A 21316-nucleotide genomic window follows, 5' to 3' on the forward strand; every position below is an offset into this window, starting at 1 on the left:
TTAGAGTGGATGATGAATTCTTTGTTGGATATAGTACGGGACAATGGATCTCCTCCACCACTAGCTCACCTGGCGTTTAAATTTCTTTACATCATTACAAAGGTAAAAACCCCAATTTTAACATTCTGTAACTGAAATGTGTAAGTTTCCAATATTTTCTTTGTCGTTTAAATAACTTTAAAAAATTTCACATTTTCAAAAACAGTAAAATAGGTAATTGTCTAAGTAATGCAGTGAAGTGTTTTAAACTGTACTGTGAGAGATTAGTTCTCTTTTTTATCATTTTCATGATAACTTATTTAATGTAGTAAAAATCAAGGTCTGAATGCAAAAAAAATTGCAGACATTGAGATATTGAGTGAAAAAGCAAGTCATAATGTTAAAAGGAAAAGTATGGTGAAGAATTAGATGGATTGTGGAAATTTTCATCTGAGCATAAGAAAACACTTTTGGACTGCGGGTTGAACACTGAAACAGATTGCTCGGGGGCTTGTGGAGCCTCCACCCCTGGAGATACTGAATACCCCACTGGACGTGGTCCTGGGCAGCCTGCTGGGGATGGCCGTGCTTTGGCAGGAGAGTTGGACTAGACAATCTCGAGAGGCCCTTTGTTTTAAAGAATTATCGTTCCATTAATTCTGAATAAGTTTGTAAAAACATAAAAATCTCAAGGCATTTAAGACCTTAATTCATATCCTCACTGTTCTTACTACATGAGGATCATATTCAAGATGGTCCTCACAGGGTCTTTCCTTTTTCTTCAGTACTTGACGATGCCAGATGGCTTACTAAATTTTGAAACTCTCCTTTATAGGTGAGAGGGTACAAACTTTTCCTCCCACTGTTTCCTCATGAAGTAGGTGATCTCCAGCCTGTTTTGGATATGCTTGTAGACCAGAATCCAAAAGACTCTGAGGTGAGAAGTTGCTGTACTTTTTGTTTAACTTTTGTGTCTCCATCAGAAAAAGCTGATGAACAGTATAAGAAAAAAATCTGGAAAAAAGTGTATAAAGCAGTGATACACCCTGTCTGGTGTTAACTGAACATCTGCATTTAGTATGAAAGTCACCTTGTCAGAAGAGAAATGTCTTATTGAAGGAAAGGTCTTGTGTTTTTCTTTCATGGGATATGTTCTAAGGATTTAGAAGTGATGGCAGTAGAGGTGCAAGTAAAATCTTTAACCATTCATAAAAGGGAACAAATCAGCTGAAGCAACAGTAATAAGAAAGGCAGTGAGAGAGGTTTAACTTCTAAAAGGAGTAACTGAAAAATCTTCTTTCTGCTATGCATATCATATAGTCACGTTAATTTAGGTTGAAGTCATAGAAGTAAAATCACAGAAAACGGTATTTAGGTTTTGTGTATTCCTATTTCTTAGTCTAAAGAGGCAGTTTTTTAAACCTTTGGGTTTTGTCAAAGTTGGTATGAGAACTTCTGTTTTGATGAGGAAATGAAGACAATAGTTAATTTTCCTTGTTTAATTTCATAAAATGCTTTATTCTTCCCCAACCCCCCAATATCTACCTTTGTATCTGTGAGGGGTTTTGTGGGGTTTTTTCCTTTTCTTTTGAAAGGAGGAAGATGAAGATTGGAGAACATTGCCCAGTTATGGCATGAGGCATGACTTGCTTGGATTTTTGCCTTTTGATAAAATATTCCCGGCTGTGGAAAAATAACACGGAACTTTTTTTTTTTTTTTCCCTACCTGTTTGCAATTTCAAAAACAGGGCAACACCACTTCATTATGTGTCCTGATTTAAAGTTTTATTTGGCTGGGAATGTTCTGGGCAAGAATTCTGATTCGAAAAAATATTTAAGCAAAGAATTTTTAAGCATGGATTGAGATCACAGAATCATGGAATGTCTTGAGTTGGAAGGGACCCATAAGGATCATCAAGTCCACCACCAAGATACCGTAGTTCATATTCTTATTTAAATAAGGAAATATGAGAATTCAGAAAGCTTATTAAGATATATGAATTTTAAGAGGGAACATCATCTATTATGAGTAACAAAAGTCATGGATATGAAGACAATAATTGTATTGCTGCTCTAAATTAAAATAATTTTTTAATAAACAGTATCTATTCTGACCACTTTGCTGCTCCTGTAGTTGTAGAGCTTTAAAGCTTGTAAAAGTTCCTTCTTGTCTGTCTGTCTCTCAAAACACATCTAAAGTTGTTTCATGAAACCCATGAAAGCAATACATAAGAAATTAGGAAGAACAACATTGTTCTCTCTGTTTGGGACTGGAGGTACAAATGGGCTGAAGGAAGGAGAAAACAGGAAAATGGCAACATGCAGTTTTCCTTTGGGAAGGAAATAAACTTGTCTGGATGTCAGAGCGAGAGGGGAGGGTCCATTAATTTTATTACAGTTTTACTGTTTGGAATCACTTGTAGTTCTGAAACACCGAAGGAGACAGAGCAGCATTCAGATTCAGAGTTTTTTCTTCATCATCTTACTTTGAAAGTTCCTTGGAGCTAGTGGATAGCTTGTGCTCTAGGCGCTTTGTTGGAATACATTCCAGAAAATGGAGTGCCTATTTTGTTTACCATTCTTTTCCAGACCTGGGAAACTCGTTACATGCTTTTGTTATGGCTCTCCATGATATGCTTGATTCCTTTTGATCTGTCCCGTTTTGATGGAAATATTATTTCTGAGGAAGGGCACGCTCGTGTGCCCACAATGGATCGCATACTTAAAATAGCAAAAGTAAGTATAATACATCTTGTAATACGTTGAAGCCTATGATACTTTCCTTACACTTAATCTTTCAATATGTAATAAATTATTGTCTTTTCAGAATATTATTTAAGCCCATATTTTCTGATCTAATCTGTAAAGAATTTCTCCATAGTTTTGGAATCTTCAGTATGTTCTTTGCTGTTTAAGTGTTAGATTGAGACACTTACTTTCCCTGAAGTAATAAAATGTCTTATTTTATGACTGTCTGGTACAAATGCACGCCTTTGATTATGGTAACAGCTTTTAGCATTTGAAAATACTAGCTAGCCTTTTTGGAAAGCCAAGTTTAATGATTTATGTAGGAAATTAGCATTTGATAGGATGAGTAACATGGAAGCTATGACTGCATGAAGAATCTTCAACAAAGATAATGATTTCACTAGGCGTAAGCCAAAGTGGTTAACTTGTCATTCCTTTAAGATAAAAATAAACAACAACCCCCTCCCCACAAATACCTGAACAGCTCGTGCTTTTGACACCTGCAGCACTGAAGTGGCTTATCACTTGTAGGAATGTGGTAGCACAAATATGACTAAGTTAAGGTTTCAGTAAAGGTAAACTTGCTTTGAAAGACACTAGAAGGGAGACTTTGTCGACTGAGATACGGTTTGTTGAATGGGAAAGTTAATTTTTTATGATCTTAAGCTCAGTTTGTAATCATAATAACGTTTGTAATCATAAGTATTAAGTATATTCATGTACAAAGTTGTCACATAGTTGTTATTAAATCTACATGTATGAATTCTTTTACAGTTAGTTTTCTTTTACCTTTAGTGTTACTTGGTTGTCAGTGATAAGGCTCGAGATGCAGCTGCTGTACTGGTTTCAAAGTAAGTCTCTTTTGTTCTTCTTGGCAGAAAGGAAAAAATCAACCTCCCATTTCTCCTGCCATTTTTCAGTCTGACATGCTACTAATGACAGTTTTGGGAGGACTGGAAGTTGCTAACTGTGTGTGGGATGTTAAACTTGCTTGAATCAGATCCAATAGTGTGTTTATTATTGGAAATGCAGTGTTTTCTTCTGCTTACTAGAGGAACAGGTATCTATCACAAGTGATACAGATCTTCACTGTTAACAGGATACTGTTCAAATTGCCTTCTAGGGACTGGTTTGTGCTTCAGGGTTTCAGAAACATACAGTTACTTTGTGCTGCTGCTGATTTTTGCAGTGTGTTTTGCAGTGTGAATAGAGAACTTGTATTTAGTATTACTGGCTTGATGTTTCCTAGTAGTATTTAAGTTACGTAAAAGGAAATACTAATGGTAGAATTTACTTTCTTAATATCCCTCTTGTCACTTCCTTCATTCTCTCATCCAGAAAACAGTGCTTCTGTTTTCTTGAGGTTTATTGTTGTCAAATAATTCATCAAATGAAACAGGTGTAGGATAATGGAACTTTCTAAATCCCATTGTTTTACACAGTTGGTGTTCAGACACCATGCGATTTGTGACAGAGGTGCAGTTCTGACATTTTTTGCATCACATCAGTAATACTGATGCTAGGGTTGTTTATAAATTTGAAATAACAAACTTCTGCATCTCTTCGTTCCTAGTGCATTAATGGAGATTGGTTTTGTTTGTGATGCATATGAAAATAAATTACAAAGACCATAAACTATGCTAGAACACCCTATATTTTTTTCCAGTATATATCACAGTACATGTTCCAATATATTCTACCGGAAGAGGGCTTTAGTCAGCTCAGTTTGTTGTTTGGTTTTTCTTTTTTCTTTCTTTTCACAGCAGGCAAAGCCCCAGAATCTTTACGCTAGTATATACTCAATCTACACTAGAGGGCTCTGCCAACCCAGTTTTGCCAGTGTAGTTACAGGAGCGGAGGCTGGGTAGGGTGAACAAGATGAAATGATGATAGTGGATGTGGACAGCTAGTCTGAACAATAAAATCTGTGTTAACGTTTTTCTCTGGATTAAGAGGGACAAAATTTGTGGGATTAATTGTACCAAAATAGTTGTTAAATGTTAACATTTAGTAGACCAAATCCTAACTGTCTTTTTGGGAAATAACTGTCCATGTACTTATTTTAAATTTATTCTGAAGTTCAGACACTGGACTCAATGCTTTAGAAATTTGTGTTTAGTGAGTACAATGCTACAGTTCTGAACATGATGACAAAACAAACACTTTTTTGATTTAGAACTGACAGTGTCATGTGGAAAATTCATGAAGGAGACTAGAATCAGTTCTCTGGTGACTAGTCCTGTACTTTTCTGATTTACTCTGAAATACTTCAGAGCAAAATTTAAGTGAATGCATGAATCATTTGAATAATCTTTAATAAATTATCTTTCCTGTTACTTGCTTATTTCCACGTGACAGAATGTAGGTTTGTTTCATTTATCCTAATTAGTTTTTGCAGTCATTTTGGAAGCGATAATTGGAAGGTTGTTTTCTGGGATTTTTATGTATCTGCATTGGTAATCTGCCTTATCACAAGTTGACAGAAGGAGAGGATTTGAGGTGAAAGTGTGATACAGAGTGAATTAATCTTGAGCATTCATATGTGCCTGAATGCACCCTTTATCTTCTTCACTTCCTAAAACCCCAGAAAAATACCCAAATCAACCAACTGTGATAGACTCTTGAAGGTATATCCAGTATTTGGAAGCCTTCTCAAGTAAGGATGACAGTAATTTTAAAACATTCTTTCATCACATTATACTAATTGAATTTGCACTTCATTTGCACTCCAGGGTATCTGTAAAACTAAATTACTAGTGGAAGCATATATATATAATGTGTTTGATTACAGCATTGCATTCACCAAAACTTTGTGTTCATGCAGTGCTCAGCCCTGGATTTCAGGAGGATTTCCTAAGTGCCTTGCATCCTAATGCAGGGTACTATGCAGGCATGTTATTAGCAGTTGTCTTATGGTCTCTTCACCTCCGTTTTATTGACTGAATTAATTTTTATTAAAAGTATATGTTCATAACAAGGCTATAGAATACATTAGGGTGGTTCTAGTACTCACTGCATCAAGGTGTGTAGGGCTGTAATGGGAGCAAAATTACTATTTAGTGTACTTACAATTATTTAATTTATTATGAAAACACCATTTTCAGAATATCCTAATGATTAAAACACTTCACCAGAATTAGAAGACCCAGGTCCCAGGCCTTTTGGCCTTGGTGCACTAGAATTCACTGCTTTCACATCCCAAAACAGTTCTTTAATGAACGAGCATAGTTATTCTGAGATGAGATCACTGTTTCATCTTCTTGAAGTTAGACTGTTAGGTAGGCAGGAATGCAGAAGTCTTAGAATAGACAGAGAGATAAGATACAGGAGTCTAACTCTGTAACACGCTGAGTAGGAAACTCCTTGGGGAGGAAGAGGAAGTCTGGGCTCTGGTTCCTGCTGTAAGGAGTTTATGAATTTCAAGTGAAGTTTAGAAACATCAAGATCCAAGACTTCCTGTTTTCCAAAGTAATTTACTTTTCACAGGGCAAAGAAGCTCGAGTTTATTTCATGAATTCTCTTTTCTATCTGCTCAGTGACCTGGTTGCAGTGGGAGATGAGGCTTATCCTTATCTTGCTTCTAGTCTGGAGGTTAGGGCACTCCTTTGAGAAACTAAGATTTAAACTCCTTTGGGCTGAGAAAGGGTCTAGGAACCAGTTCATCTACTTTACAGGTTACCTCTCTTACCTGGGCTGTTGTGCAAAAGAAGGCTTTGTCCTTGCTGCTGTGTTAAAAAACAAACCATCCCCCCTCAACTAACCCCTGCCCCAAATCCTCATTGTTCTATTGCTGAACACAATAGATACTGACTTTGAAGACAATTCAAGTGATCACATGTCTGCTCACTGTTTCTGGTGTTCTCTGTACTTAATATTCCCCATTAGTTAGCTCTTGGTGCAGTTCCCCATTTAATTTGTAGGTATATAAACTAACCAGATACAGGCTCTGCATACATCCTTCTTTAAGTGCTATGAATTGTACTTTGTGGGCTTTCCCAGGTACCTTGTTTCCTTTGATTGCACTGAGAACAAAGTTTCTTAATTTAGTCTGAACCTCTGCTGGAACAGAAACCTAATTTTTAGGTGCTAAAGAATACTAAATTAGGTAACTGAAGCAGATGCCCTAACTGTAATTTGGCTGGCACTGATGATGCCTGAGTATAGGTTTATAGAAGCAGTTTAACCATGATGAACTTCTTTTGCCCTAAGATGGGTGAAAATGCATTTCTTGACCCAGCCATTGTGTTAAATAACAGGTGTTTGACCTTTTCAAAGATCCGAAAACAAATACAGCCCTGATGATTACTCTTTATGGGCCTGGCTGATAACAGTGCAGTATGGACTAATTGTTGATTTGCACCAGTTTTTAATTTGCAGAATAGCTGTTCTTGGTGAGAATGGTGGAGAATTCTCATATTTGTTTCAGCTTTTCACTAATTCTAATGGAAATAATTCTTACGTGGGACCTTTGGAAAGTTTGTTGCTTTGTGATTAAGATGAGAAATCTCTGGAATCCAAGTTCCTAGGCTGGTCTGAAATGAAAGTGAAATTCTGGGTCAGACCTTGCTCAGAAACAGAAGGGCTAAACTTACGATGGTTTGGAGTATTCCCACCCTCAGCAATTCAGGAAAATATCCACTGGAAAATTGTTTTTAGGAACTGCAACCAGTTTGGATAGCAGGAAAAATTACTCATTGAGAGTCATAAAGTTAGTAACTGCAGTGTTTTGTGTTTTTCTGTGACAGATTTATCATCCGCCCTGATGTCAGGCAAAAAAGGATGGCAGACTTCCTGGACTGGACACTTTTAATGTTATCTAAATCCTCCTTCCAGACCATGGAGGGGACTGTTGTTATGAATGGCATGCTCCAGGCCCTGGTAAATACTGTTGTTCCTTGAAAAGATAGATGATTGTATTTATGATCATACAATACAGCTATGGTAGACCTTTAATGGCAAAAGTACAAAGAAGTTCTTGTTTATTAAAAAAGGATATTATACAGCTGGAATTTCCTCCACAACAGTTTTGAAGATGTAAATTCCCGTGTATGTGTATTTTTTTTTTTTAAGTATTGTCATCACCAAATGAAAGTGAAGTTGCCAGTATGGATGCTGATAAATAACTATCAAAAATGCTTTTAAATATCTGATTGTATATCTGTAGTCATTTCAAAATTCAGTTTGGATTGGTTTGTGGGCTGCCTGTTGGTTTTTTTTTTTTTGCTTTGGAACTGTACAAAATGAAGAGATTAGGCTTCTGATATAGTAGTGGTTCTGATATAGTAGTGGTTCTGATATAGTAGTGGTTCTGATATAGTAGTGGTTCTGATATAGTAGTGGTTCTGATATAGTAGTGGTCTCCCCTAGACTTTTCAAAACCGGTAACAAAAACCAAGTGATTCTTCAAAGTTGGATCTGTTCTTTTTCAACTAAAATACTGTTCTCAATAGTTTTAATAAGACATAGTAAACTTGTTAGAGAGTGTACTTTAATAGTCTGAAAAAACACACCATTTCCTGTGTTCTTGCTTGCTAATCTGTAATCTATTTTTTGTTTAATGCTCCTTACCTTGTCAAGTAACAATAGTTTATGACTCAGAGCTGAATTCTTAGTTTGGGTTTTAAAATTTATATAATATGCATGGGGAAAAAATCTGTAATACCTGAACCACTACTATATGACAGCACTCCTCTTGTAGTTTTACACCCTTAAAAATATTGGTGTGCATTTTGAAATACTTGAATAACAGTTCTAGTATCTGTTCCAGTTTTGATGTCTGAATATATTTGGGTGGAATGGGGGAGTTAGTGTGGGTGGAATTGTTTCTTCTTGGTTTTGTTGTTGACCAAAGTTGAGGTAGTGCAAGCAAAGTCAGATGACGTGCTCTTGTATAGTCTTTGCACAGGTTTAAGGATTTGCTGGTGTTTGTACAAGTTTCTATAATTTGCATAAATTTGCAGCTCTTTTTAAATAATTGCTATGAGGACTTTTATACAGTATGTTACTAAACATCAAAGCAAAATTCTGAACAAGTGTGTGGTGTGGGGGTTCTGTTCTTTTTCTTTTTTTTTCTCTAGCAGCTCTTCCAAATCAGAAGATACAAGAAATAATCTATATTTAGAATAACTTAGGACTTGCTGCTTAAGCAGGAGGAAGCATTATTTGTGTGCATTGCAGTATGTTTCAAAAGACAGAATGATGTTTCATCATTTTATTGTCAGATCTGGAAAGGGAGACTGACTGCCATTCTAGGTGCATGATGAGACCTGTAGGATGTATAATACATTAGTGTTTTGTCATAATTCCTTTGAGTTTGGCTTTGGCTCTATCCACCTGTTCATTAGTGCATACTAAGCGAAACAGGTGAATACTTAACAAGTAGAATCGAAACTAGAATGTGATACAATATACCTGGAAGCAGATGTCTGCCTTCTTGCATTTATATGACTTTTTTCCTCCTCTGGGGTAGGAGAAAGTATTTATCAGGCCAGTTTTATTTGTGTCCTACAGCTCATAACTCCTGTTCCAGTTGGTAGGTATGAGCAGACTGAATTTTTAAAGCCTTTACTTTAATTCAGTCTTCAATTTTTAATTTCAGATATTACAATGTAAGCACAGATTACATCATTAGGGAATACAGGTTTTCAGAATGATATGTATGCAGGTTGTGTGTGTATGCAGACGCGCTTAAGTGGAGTAGGAAATATTTCAAGAGTTCTAAATTAAGAATTTTGTAAGACACTTGTAACAATAGCATGTTGTTAAACCAAAAATATCGGCTGAAAATGAGCAGTGTTTAAAGTAAGTAAACCTTTTCTCTTAAACATACAAGATTCTAACAGTTTGTGCAGAAACATAATAATTAATTGCCAAGTGTGTAAAGCAAAACACAGCGTCATGAGGGACAACTAAAATTTGTGTCAACAAGCTTCAAAATTCTTTGCCCTTGGATTCTTCCAGCACTTTGTTACTGTAAGAGTCAAAGTAGTTGCCTGAGCATTTCTCTCTGAACAAGCAGGAGAAAAAAGACCATTTTTCAGATTCCAGCCAGTAGAGCAAGGCAGGTTTCGGGACCGTAACAGGTTTCGGGAATGCAACCCACCAGGGTGGGGATAAAAAGTCTCTTTCTCTCTCTTTGTCGGATCTGTTTAGGGCTGCCCCGAACAGGGTGGATTTCAGTCAGATTATGGTATATGCTGCTGATGGTCTGCATTTAGAAAATAGCTTGTAGTGAGATTGGCATGGCAAAAAGTTTCAAAAAGACACGAAACTCTTGCATTTCAATGAACTGAAACTGCAAGTTAGGTACGCAATGAGTAGTTCAACGTTGCTGCACTTTGATCTGCCTCTTTGTGGCCTTAAGTCTTGGTGATTAGGTATGCTACTGTTTAATCTAACTCAGCATTATGTGTAGAACAAGTACTACTGTTTCATGATTCTTGTTGAAACACGCAGCTTGCATTACATATTTTAATTCCACTGATGCTTTTTTCTTTTTTTTCTTTACACCTGTCGTCAGTAATATATCATTTCACAACAGGTGTGCACTAGCAGGAATCTTTGCTTACAGTATTTCAGATTCAGTTTTTTAAACTGCTCTCTGTTGTTGAAACTAAGAGTTGAAACTGGCAGTATTGAATTAAATTCACTTTTGTGCTCTGATACTTTATATATTTGAAGGATTATAAATGTTGGATTAATAAGAAATTGCTACATTTTTTTATAACATTTGTTTACTTGAGGGAAACTTCTAACCTGTTTCAAGAATCTGCATTTTAAATTCTCTTGGTCTGGAGGTTTGCTTTTAAACCTGCCATTATATCAAACAGCTTTTTAGTTATTGCTGCAGGGTGTAGCACTCCCAGTTCTTGCGTGACAGAGATGTCATCATGTTGAGGTAGCCTTGGGCATTGAAACTTATTAAACCTTATTTGTTTTATAAGTGATTCAGTATACAAGTGTGAGTAATAATTAAAAAAAATAAAACGCCCTACACAGTGATCTGATGAAACTCGAGAGTCTTAAGAACAGGGCATTTCCCTGAGCTGTCTCTAATGCAAAAATTATTTAGCAATAGCTACATGCTTATGTAAATTTTGCTTCAGGGAAGAAAGAACTCTCTAACTCTATTCTTTCAGACCCAGAGGCACAGAAATAGAATATTTCCAAATAGAATGTTTCCCAAGTCTCTGTATTTTTGGCATTCTCAAAGAATTAGCAATGCTAGGATTGTCTATTGGCGTTATTTTTTAAAAAAGCTGTTGTTGCTTAGTGGTTTGGTGATAAAGATGTACAAAAGCAGTGTTGATATATGAAGAAGAAAAAAATTCTTATGTCTTCAGGTACCAAGGGCACAGACCCCTTTCTGGTAATACTGTATCTCCTCTCCTTCTGCATGGCACAGAGTATTCTAATGTGGCCTTGTCTGATACTTCTGAGTGTTTTCCTTTTCACCAGAAGTATTGTGGTTAGTCAAGGTTCAGAAGTTCTGTTATCATAAGACTATTTCTTTTTCCTATTAGAATATAATGCTGTCTCAAGCTGCTAATTTTTTTTCATTCCACGTATTTCACTGTGGTTTTGGGTAGTCTTGTTAAGACGGAAAGGAACTATTCTGTTAACTCTCCATGTGTTAGTTTAAACTTTTCAGGCTTTCAACTGATAAAGAACTAAGATCTTATGAAAACTCAACTCCTTTTACCACCCATTTAACTGGGCTCTGTCTTGAAGTTTGTCAGCGTAAGTACCATGTTGATGATCAATACCCTGACAAATACTTGTGACCTACAGAAGGAGTACTGTTTGTGTTGAAGTTAGTAAGAACAAGGGCTTTAACTAATCTATTTTCTCCTTAGCTGCACTGATAATGCATTAAATATTCTCTACTTTCAAGTGAACTTACTATTCTGACAGCATGTTCTCTCTCACCTTGTTTACCTCCCCACATCTGGCCTGAAGGCAGGGATGGCTGATAGCTTTCCCTGGACCTGGATATTGTGTGACTACTAGGGGGTGCTCCAGAGTAATGAAAGATATAATTCTCTTGTCTTCCCATAGAGACTGAAATTATCCTCCCAATCCTTGACTCTACGACCAGAGGGTAGATTCAGACTTGTGTCTCCTGCTCGGCAGGAAGATATCCCTGCTACCAAACAGTCAGGCCACCCTTAATGGTGATTTGTATAGCTTGGGGAACGTGTCCTGGAGATGATCCTGATTGATATATCTCATGAAGGTCGGGCCTAAAGTGGGTTATGCAGACAATTGGAAGGTGTGGTGTGTTTCTTCTGTGATTACTAAGAAACTAGGCTTTGTTTTCCTTTGCACCATGCTATTTCTAAAGCAAAACCAGACTTGACAGTCGTCATTGCTTGCACACCACTGATTTTCTCTAATTTGTAGGTGGCTTAATTATTTATAAGAGAGGGAGTCACATACTTTTCAACAGTTCAACAGGTTGGGTAAGTTGGTGTATGCTGTATGTCCTCATTAAAGTGAAGAGACCATGGCGTAACTTTGATTGCCTGGATACTCCAATAGACAGGCTCCTTACTGTCAGTATTGTTAGTTGCTGACACTAAATGTCTATGCAGGTGGCAAACCAAGCTTATTAATTATTTTGTTTGTATCAGATTTTTTGAAATGGTGTGCCTTGAATGTTTTTCTTCCTTCAAGGCAGGAAGTTTAAGCTGAATCCTGTAATGCTGATTCGTTCTTTTTTTCTACATGTTTTTTTTTATGTTTTCTGTTCATGCATCATGTACTTTTCTGTCTGGTATAATCCCTGTAAGCTCTAGGTTTGCAGGATTTTTCCAAGACAAGAATTTTGCTTTACATGTATGACTTTGTAGCACGTGCCAGACTATGTACCTTTTTTTTTTTTTTTTTTTTTTCTTCCCCAAAGGCCAACATCAGTTAAAGTGCTCTTTTATTTCCTCTGGAAAATGTATGTACTAAATTCAAAAATTTGGGAAATTTGGGCTTGTGAATGCTTTTGCATGCTTTGGCTCATAAAGAAGTGACGAAAACTTATTTTCTTCATATTTCTACAATCTGAAAAAACCCCCAGATGCTGCATTTCCTGCTGCATTGAATATCTGGAGTAGTTCTCAACAGATTGGCTATTGCCTATTTACTTCTATAAAATTTTTTTTTAAAATGGCTGTTAAGCTTTTTTTCTGATACAGACAAATACCTGATTAACACCAGTAATCTGGTAGAAGGTTACATCTGACCTGCAATGTACCTTAGTGAGTGCAAACAGAACTTTCTTTCCTTTCAGACATTTAGCATTTTCAGCTGTGTTTATTATGAAATCAGTAGGTAACATTTTATTGAACAAAAGCCATGTAAATATTTTTAAATTTTTAAAAAATTTTACTTGTTAAAGTTTATTAATTTGAACACAGTAGCTATGGTGTTCTTTGCTTAATTTTTACTTCCCCTAAAAACTTGTACTGATAAAATAGAATCCCTGAATCCATTTCTCAATTGATTTACAGAAGTTGCTGTGATAATCTTAACATCTGAAAGTATATTATAAATCCTTTCAGAATTTTGTTTGAGAATAAATGTTCTGTGTTGAATATTAGATGTGAAAATAGTTTGTTATTTAAGTATGTAGTGAAACTGTTGTAGGGAAACAATGTATGCTTCACTTTTTTGTTCAGCAAATAATAGAAATGGTTGTGAAATGGAATCTGTCAAGTTCCGTGTTCTAAATTGATTGATAGGTGCATGAGGCTGTTTTCTTACTTTTTTTCAGAAGAGCATTAAAAAAAATTCTTGTACAATATTTGAAGTTTTCTCATTTCCTGCCTGTGTGCTGGTTAATTTCTTCCCACATCTTGCTTAGAGGTGGTGCCTTCTAGTTATGTTTTTCCTGAGGAGTCAGAACTGAATTCAAAGTTGGCCTTAAGGATGTGAAAACTCACAGAGAAACTTGTAGAACGGTGCCCGAATTGAGGAACTATGTAAGACTGAAAATGCTTTGAGGATTCTATTCCATCTCTGCAGGAGCTCCTAGACAGAACGCTGAGAAGTGTGAGTGTAGGCATCCAAACCCATTTGTCCAAGAGCATTCCCCAGGCAATATAAAAAAGCTGTTTCTCTACATTACCACTACTTCAGGAATTATACTGTGTTTTGTTTGAATATGCTTGAACATAATCCTAACAATTTGGAGACAGCCTGTGTGTGCCTTAAAAACAGTATTTGCTCTTAACTGGGCTTTTATACAGAAAGAAGTAATTGTGAAGATAAGGTGCTGCAGAAATGCTGCAGTATTTGCTAGCATCTGCCACAAACTTGCTAACCTTGTGAAGAAACCACCTGATCAGTTTTTAAAGCAGAACACAGGAACAAAGTGGTGAAGACATGAGTTTCTGAATATTTCAACAAAGATGCAGAAAAATTTTAGAGGCGCTCTAGATTTGTTAATTATACAACAGATTTGCAGATTTTGTGTCATCTTTAGGCTTTCTAATATAAGCAGAGTTTTGTTGTATGTTAGTGGAAATTTATTTTTTTTTGATACTGATATGGTATATTGATAAAAGCTGTGCTATATTTGGACCATTTGTGTTGGTAGTTATTTCTGTTAGCTGTTCTTCTGGGCCTGAAGTAGTTCTGTAGCATTACTGCTTTGTAAACCTAGTTTTTAAAGGATGTCTTACAATTGCCTAGTTACTTGTGAAAGCATTAAAAATCTTAAATAATTCAATATATATTATCAAATTATGTAGCTTGTAGTAGAGCTGATCAGAAGTGCTAATTTAGGATCCTAAAATGCAATTTAGTAACAAAACAAAATAGAACGGGTACATAGCCTAAAGGTGTTTTTATTGCCTTTGTTGCTCTTAACCACACCTGCAGTATGGGAGGCATGTGTGCGTTTGGTATGTGTGAGAAAGTACATATTTTTAAGGTAAGTCTGTTCTTGTTTAACTCCTAGGCATATTTACTGAGGAAGATTTTTCTTCTGGTGAATGACAAAACAAGGAAAAATAAGTGACTGAACACAGTAGTTTTGATGCATACTAAGTGAATTGAGGAAACTTTCAATGTGTAACACATTTTTGTCAGGTGTTAATAGTCTGTTCGTCTCACTGTAGTGCTGGGGCTTAACCTTACTGGGTTATTTTACTGTATATAAAATTATTTTGGAAGCTCTTTGCTTCTTTAAAACCCTCAGCACAGGAATTAAAGGTTGTCTTTGGGAGGTATATTTGTAGCAGACTTGCAGAGACTTTTGTAGCTGCTTTTTAGTTTAACATGGAGTTCTCAAAAGCTGTTGGAGAATCAGGGTGAAATAGCAGTTTAGCCTGTACTGCATCCTGTCTGTCAGTGTGTGGTTGCTTCTAATAACTAAGCTCGCTCACGTGTGTCCATCTGTCCTGCTTCTTAGCAGTGACCAAAGTGTTGGTGTGTACCGTGTGCTGGGTTGTCTAAATCATGAGCCATGAGCAAGGCTGGTTCAGTTTGGAGACATTCAGGGTCAGGAAGTCCCAAGCAGGATATAGAGTTCCCTTAGTTCTTCTGCCTTTATTCACATTCTACAAATTCTGCTTCGCTTTTTAGAGGTTCAAAGCAAGATGAGCTGTTTGAGAGATAGGTGCTGTGGTTGCACCTGCATTGAGCTTGTGTGACCAAGCACTGAGCTGGATGGTTCAGAGAGCTAAGCTGGCTGAAAACTAGTGACTTTTTCTCTCTCTCTCTCTCTCTCTGCCCCACCCCCCCCTTTTTTTTTTTCCTCGTTCTCAAGTATTTTTTGGCCAGCTCAGCTCCCGGAGTTGCCTGCCTGTGTGATTGTATGGATGGGAGGGGAGGGCTGGGCTACAGTATCCTTGACATGTATTGACTTATAAAGAAGTAAAACTGCACCCTGAGACTCTTTTATGCTATTTAAGTTAGTAAGCACTGCAGGTTATTGCAAGAATATTAAGAAGTAGTTTAGAACTATATGTTCAATCTATTGTGCTTTAGAATCTCTATATTCTCATGTCTGTTCTCCCCGTTTTAATTGTAGGCACAGTTATTTAAACATGGCAAAAGAGAAGATTGTTTACTATATGGTAAGTTTGTAATACCCTGATTTCTGTTTTTAAAACCATTCCAGTAAAAAACGGAAAGAAAGATTAAGCTGATAACAAGTGGTACTATAAAGAGTGAAATCAACAGGGAAGTTATAAAGCATGTAAAATGAGGGGGGGGAAGAAGAGATGATAGTGAGGGAGGAGCAGACGCCACTGGGGAATGTTATGTTGGAACAGCTCATCAAAGAATTTGGCAGGTGATCACATTGGCTGTTGCTATAATACAGGAGCTAAACACAGAGCATATGAACTATAAGATATGGAAAATATTTCTAAAATTCATTAGAACACGAACTGGTTTTATACATATTACTGCTGAAAATTTTGCGGAAAATCTTCCAAGTTTTAACATAAGCACAGAATTTCAGAAACCCCAAGTTTAAAGAACCTGCTGTGTACATGACCCAGCTGGAGTCATGGAGTGATGCTGTTGAAATGAGAAAAAGTTTCTGGTGAAAGGAGGTTATAATGGATGTAAATAGGGATAGACAGGTACCCGAAGGGAGAGCACAGAAGTTTCTGAACAGTGTAGCTGCATGTTGGAATTATATTCATCTCATGGCACATCCTGGAATATGGTCAGAACTGACTGCAAAATAATAGCTTCTTTTTTATTGACAGCAGTAAAGAGAGGTAGGGAAAGATGGTGGCTAATTACAAACACTACGAAAGATCTTGTCAGTTTTGTGGACCTTATCAAAGCAGCAGAAGTGTGGTTTATGCTATTCACAGGAATCAAGCTATGATGTAAACTTACTTTAGAATGCTTATGATTTTACTTAATGGAATTATTTTGATGTCCGAGAAGAAACTCAGTAGATCTAGTGCTGGAAACGGTTTCATTCTTCCAGTTGCTAAGTCTGAGATGCACATGCTTCCTTACAAAATGCCTTAGATATGGGTAAAGATGGAGATAAGATAGTGAAGACAAACAGAATGGAATGACATATGTGCTATACAGCTGGTCAGGAACAAACAGAAAATATTGAGGAATGTAATTGCATAGAAATAGCAGACAGCACTGTGGAAGCTTAAAGAGTAGTGAGTCTGCCAGATAAGCAGAATAATAGACTAGATAAAATATGGTATAACACAAAATTATGTAATTTAAAAGATGCAACTGTATAACGCAGTAGTCATAATTGATATGAAAAGAAGATATTTGGCTCACAACGTTAATCCTGCTGGTAAAATTAGATGTTTGGCCTATGGCATACAGAAAGAATACGAAGTAGTTACAAGTCTGGTAATAAGAGAAAAATCAGGGGCATACCAAGGAATTAATTTACCATAGAAAAGATAGAATGCTCACAACTAAGAAGCAAATACTCAGACAGAAACTATTGGGGATAAGAAAATGTGAGATAATAATCAAATATCTTTAATTATTGTAGATTATAACAGATCTGAGGATTAAATAGGAAAAAAAAATAGACAATTGTCAAAGGAAGATACTGTTTTGCAACACAGAACTCGATTTAAAAATAAGAACTAGTCCTGAAGCCATTTGCATGGGTCTGAAGATATTTCAGTGATTCAAGAGTTGGCAGGACTTGGAAGAGGCTTATATTGTTTTATTCTTATTTTTGTTTCTATCTGTGAATGTTTATGTTTCTGCAGTCTCTTCCTCCTAAACTGCTAGTCTCTCTAGCTTTTACAACTGCAAAAAGATCCAGATTGCTGGAAGGTATTGAAGTAATAGTCATTACTGGCTTTACCTTTTTGTCTGCTTGTATTATTTTATTAATATTTTAGTATGTTGGGATAAATCATAAGCCTTTTTAAAAACTGAGGAGATTTTTAAGTTATGCCCTACAATTTCTCAGACTTTGAAAGAATTGGTTTGTGTCTTTGATCTCTTAGTATTTTGAAAACCCTAACATGAGACTGGAGTAAGAGATTGCAGAGTATTTTGCCAGTATGATTCCATGTTTGCAGTGCCTATAGCCAGAATGATAGGTCCTTCCAAGCGCAAGTTGTTAGTCTATTAACTAATGATCAGCCTTCAAAACAATCATTAATTGTTTCAGGCTGAAAATGCAAAAGGACTATTTTATTTGTAACAGGAATGTGTTCCTTGTGAAAATTTTGAGTCCTGGAACTTCATACTCATTAATCCAAGATTCTCCTTTTGTCTGTGTTTTTTTACTTTGCTGGACAAGTAACTTTGTTACCTTTGATGTGCCTAAATGAAAGGTTTTGTTGCAGATTGTTTACACATACACAGTATTTCTCATGTCTAAATGTTTATGGACATTCATTGTCATAAAAATTTCTGTGCCAGAGGAGTTAAGTTGGTGCTGTCTGAAAATAATAAATGAGGAAAGGGAATGCTTTCTTAGTACGCAGAAACTGGCTGCAGAGTAAATTAATTAGTTTTCTGACTCCTGGTTCTGCTAGACTACTGAAAATTCTTAGATCCCAAAAGGTACTTGAATGTGTTACTTCCAGTGAGAATTAAAGGCATAAATACTCTCAGAATCAAGATTCATTATAATTTTCATAGTCAAAAGTAATCCTTAAAGCAATCCTTCCTGTTTGGTAGGTGAAGGATATTACCACTGTGCGACCAGTGTCAAAGTTACAACAAACTAGGTAATAAGGCATTTGCATTTCAGTAATACCTTTAAAATTCTAAATCTTCTAAAGAACTTCCAAAACTTTACAAAATTTCCTTACTTATATTTTTTTAAAAACAGTTTTTCTAGCATGTTCATTTTCTTTTACAGCCGCTACTGTACTTGAGTGTCTTGATAACTGCAAGCTGTCACAAAGTAATCAAATGGTTCTTCGCAAACTAGGGATGAAACTTGTTCAACGACTTGGACTGACATTTGTGAAACCGAAGGTAGCAAAATGGAGGTTAGTTTAAAGCTGAAACAGTTTTTAAAATAAATAAATCCAGAAGCACTCAACAATCTTAGAAATACCTGAATCCATACATGTGACTACTGGCTTTCTGCCCTCCTAGCCTCCCCTAAAAGAGAAAGAAAGAAATCCCCGTGGTATTTGGGAATGAACACATTCTTCATTTGCGCTATTTGGAAAAAGTAGATTTCTTCTGCTGTATTTAGTTTCCTGTAATTTTTTTCAATTTGCTATAGTAAACTAGTGCTGGGACAAGCCAAATCTTTTGACTTTTCATATTGCACGTTACCCAAGCAGAAGCTTGTTCCCGTATAATGCATAACTTGGTAAAGATGGGAAGACAGTGATCTTTGTAACTGAAGTTGATTTAGTACAGTTTTGTAAGAGTGAACATAACTTTTTCCATTACATAGTTCTACCCTGATTCGATAGAAAGTTCACAGGGGAAAAGTGGTTTGCAATCCCACTTTCGTTTTGCATATTAGTCAGGTTTTGGTGTCTGGTTTTACTTATTGCCAGAGGGCAAACTCTTTTTTAGATTTCTCGCACTGATATTTTAAAATTGCAGGCTCCCTTGGTGACTATTTTTATTGTATTTCTTTTACTAACTTTTGAGAACGTCCTTAGGCATAGAAAATTCTTTTTAGGTGGAGAGTGTACCTTGCCCAATGGCAAAAGTCAGTTTAGCATGTAAAGTATATCTTTTGTAAGAATGTATCTACACCACAGGCTAAATATCTGAGTACAGCTTGGTCAGAAAGTACTAAGCTAGCTTTAACATTTAAAAAACAATTTTTAATAAGTTGATTTTATTAATTTATTTTTCTTAGGTTTTGAAGAGGTATTTAGGGCATGGGAATTTTGCCTCTCTTTTTATTGTCAGCAGTGGAAAGTAGGTTATACTGAAACAGGAGAGGGAAATCATGAAAAGGAACCATTTAAATAGTCTAGCTCTTCTCACCTTGGAAAAGAGACAACTGGGTCAGGAGGAAGGAGAATGGGATACTTTTCCCTTTCCTTTAAAGAAACCACTAAACAACTGGAGAGCTGTACACTGGGAGGTATAGTAACTTGACAAGCAGACTTTATGACAGTATGTACCTATTTCAGCTGGAACTTAAATCAGAAAAATAAAGTAACTGTGTCTGTTTCTTGTGCAGATACCAGCGTGGCTGTCGATCTCTGGCTGCCAATTTGCAAGCTCAGGGTTCAGTTGTGCAAAATCAGATTATAACAGTTCCTGCTAATGAAGCTGACGATGAAGAGGAATATGACATTCCAGCAGAGATTGAAAATGTTGTAGGTGTGTTAAAACTGGACAGAAATTACTGTAATGCCTGCAAATTAAACATATATTGGAAACCAACCTGCTTAGGGCTACGAAAGTCATGTGGGTATCTGCTAATGTGAACAATTGGAAAGACTAAAATTTCAGTCTATGCAACTGATGAAAATATACTATACTTTTGTTGAATGATTTGGATTTCAGCATCTCAAGCAGAAACTCAATACTGTAGCATTTGTCGTGGGGCTGGGGGATGGAGTTATTGAAATACATTTTTCTAATTTTACCCAGTAATATGAAAGACATATCTTGAATCTTCCACAGATGGGAGGATGAATTAAAATTCATAACGAAAAACAAAACAAAAAATTGTGTTACATGAAAGCTAAAGAATTATTGTTGAAATTTTAAAGCTGTGGTAGTATCGAAGAAACAGGATTTTTTTAGTAGTATGCAGTCATACAACAGGTCCTCTGCTAGCTTGCTGGTGGATATGCTGTAAATAAATAGGCAAAAATTGCATCAGAAGACTTTTATAACTGAGTAATCTAATGAACCACTGCAAAAAGCACAACAGCCTCCATTTTGAATCTTCCCCAGTACTTAAAATTTCAAACCAAATTTTCTCTTTTAGAAAACTATTTTGACATCTTGTTTCTTTGATTTCAAGTCGTAATTGTGTGACAAATAGAACACTAGATACAAATACTTAAGGTTAAACTAAAAGGCAGTTATGTTAAGAGGAAGGTGAATTTTGAACATTTAAAAAAATCTTTCTGTTGTTAAATGAGAATAATCTGTTTTGTTCAAATAAAATTATCTGCAGAGCAATTGTTGGTTGGACTGAAAGACAAAGACACCATTGTCAGGTGGTCTGCAGCAAAAGGGTAGGTTTCTCATGGTTATTCTAAACTAATAAACTAAAGTAAACAATATAGAAATGCAGTCTGATGTAATCCATGATTGATAATTTGTGTGTATTGTCAATATTCACAGTTACTTCAAAAGGCTTTAGCACAGCTCAGGGTATAAAGCCATGTTTGTATCTTTTTCTGATATGAAATTGGTCTAGTCTTTAGGAAAATTTCATATGGGTTTGGAAATAAATGTTCTGGATAAGACTTGATTTGAAGGGTGTAAAGTAGCATTTTTTCAAATTTTTTTTTCCTCTACCACTTTAAAAAGTGTATTTCTGTGTTAACTTCATTACTGTGTAGCTTTTGCTTCAAGTTCGGGATTGTTGTTTTAGGGCAATAGGGTAGTGCATTGTCATCCTGAAGTCAGTCATCTTACTGTAAATTTCTAGTAACTAAATATTTTTATGGGACTTATTCATCAAATG

General features: G+C 36.0%; 1 protein-coding gene across 2 annotated transcripts in view; it reads left to right on the top strand.

Moving 5' to 3' along the window:
- Nucleotides 1-21316, top strand: part of TBCD (tubulin folding cofactor D) — a 129409-nt gene that overhangs the window by 4327 nt on the left and 103766 nt on the right. For both annotated transcript variants that reach the window (XM_074846842.1, XM_074846843.1), the window contains exons 4-12: nucleotides 5-102; nucleotides 815-916; nucleotides 2569-2715; nucleotides 3523-3578; nucleotides 7473-7605; nucleotides 15755-15800; nucleotides 18551-18683; nucleotides 19850-19992; nucleotides 20801-20861. In XM_074846842.1, the coding sequence (XP_074702943.1) occupies nucleotides 5-102; nucleotides 815-916; nucleotides 2569-2715; nucleotides 3523-3578; nucleotides 7473-7605; nucleotides 15755-15800; nucleotides 18551-18683; nucleotides 19850-19992; nucleotides 20801-20861 (919 nt within the window). The remainder of the gene's footprint in view (nucleotides 1-4; nucleotides 103-814; nucleotides 917-2568; nucleotides 2716-3522; nucleotides 3579-7472; nucleotides 7606-15754; nucleotides 15801-18550; nucleotides 18684-19849; nucleotides 19993-20800; nucleotides 20862-21316) is intronic.

This window comes from Strix aluco, chromosome 21 (genome assembly GCF_031877795.1).
Source record: "Strix aluco isolate bStrAlu1 chromosome 21, bStrAlu1.hap1, whole genome shotgun sequence".
Taxonomy (NCBI): domain Eukaryota; kingdom Metazoa; phylum Chordata; class Aves; order Strigiformes; family Strigidae; genus Strix; species Strix aluco.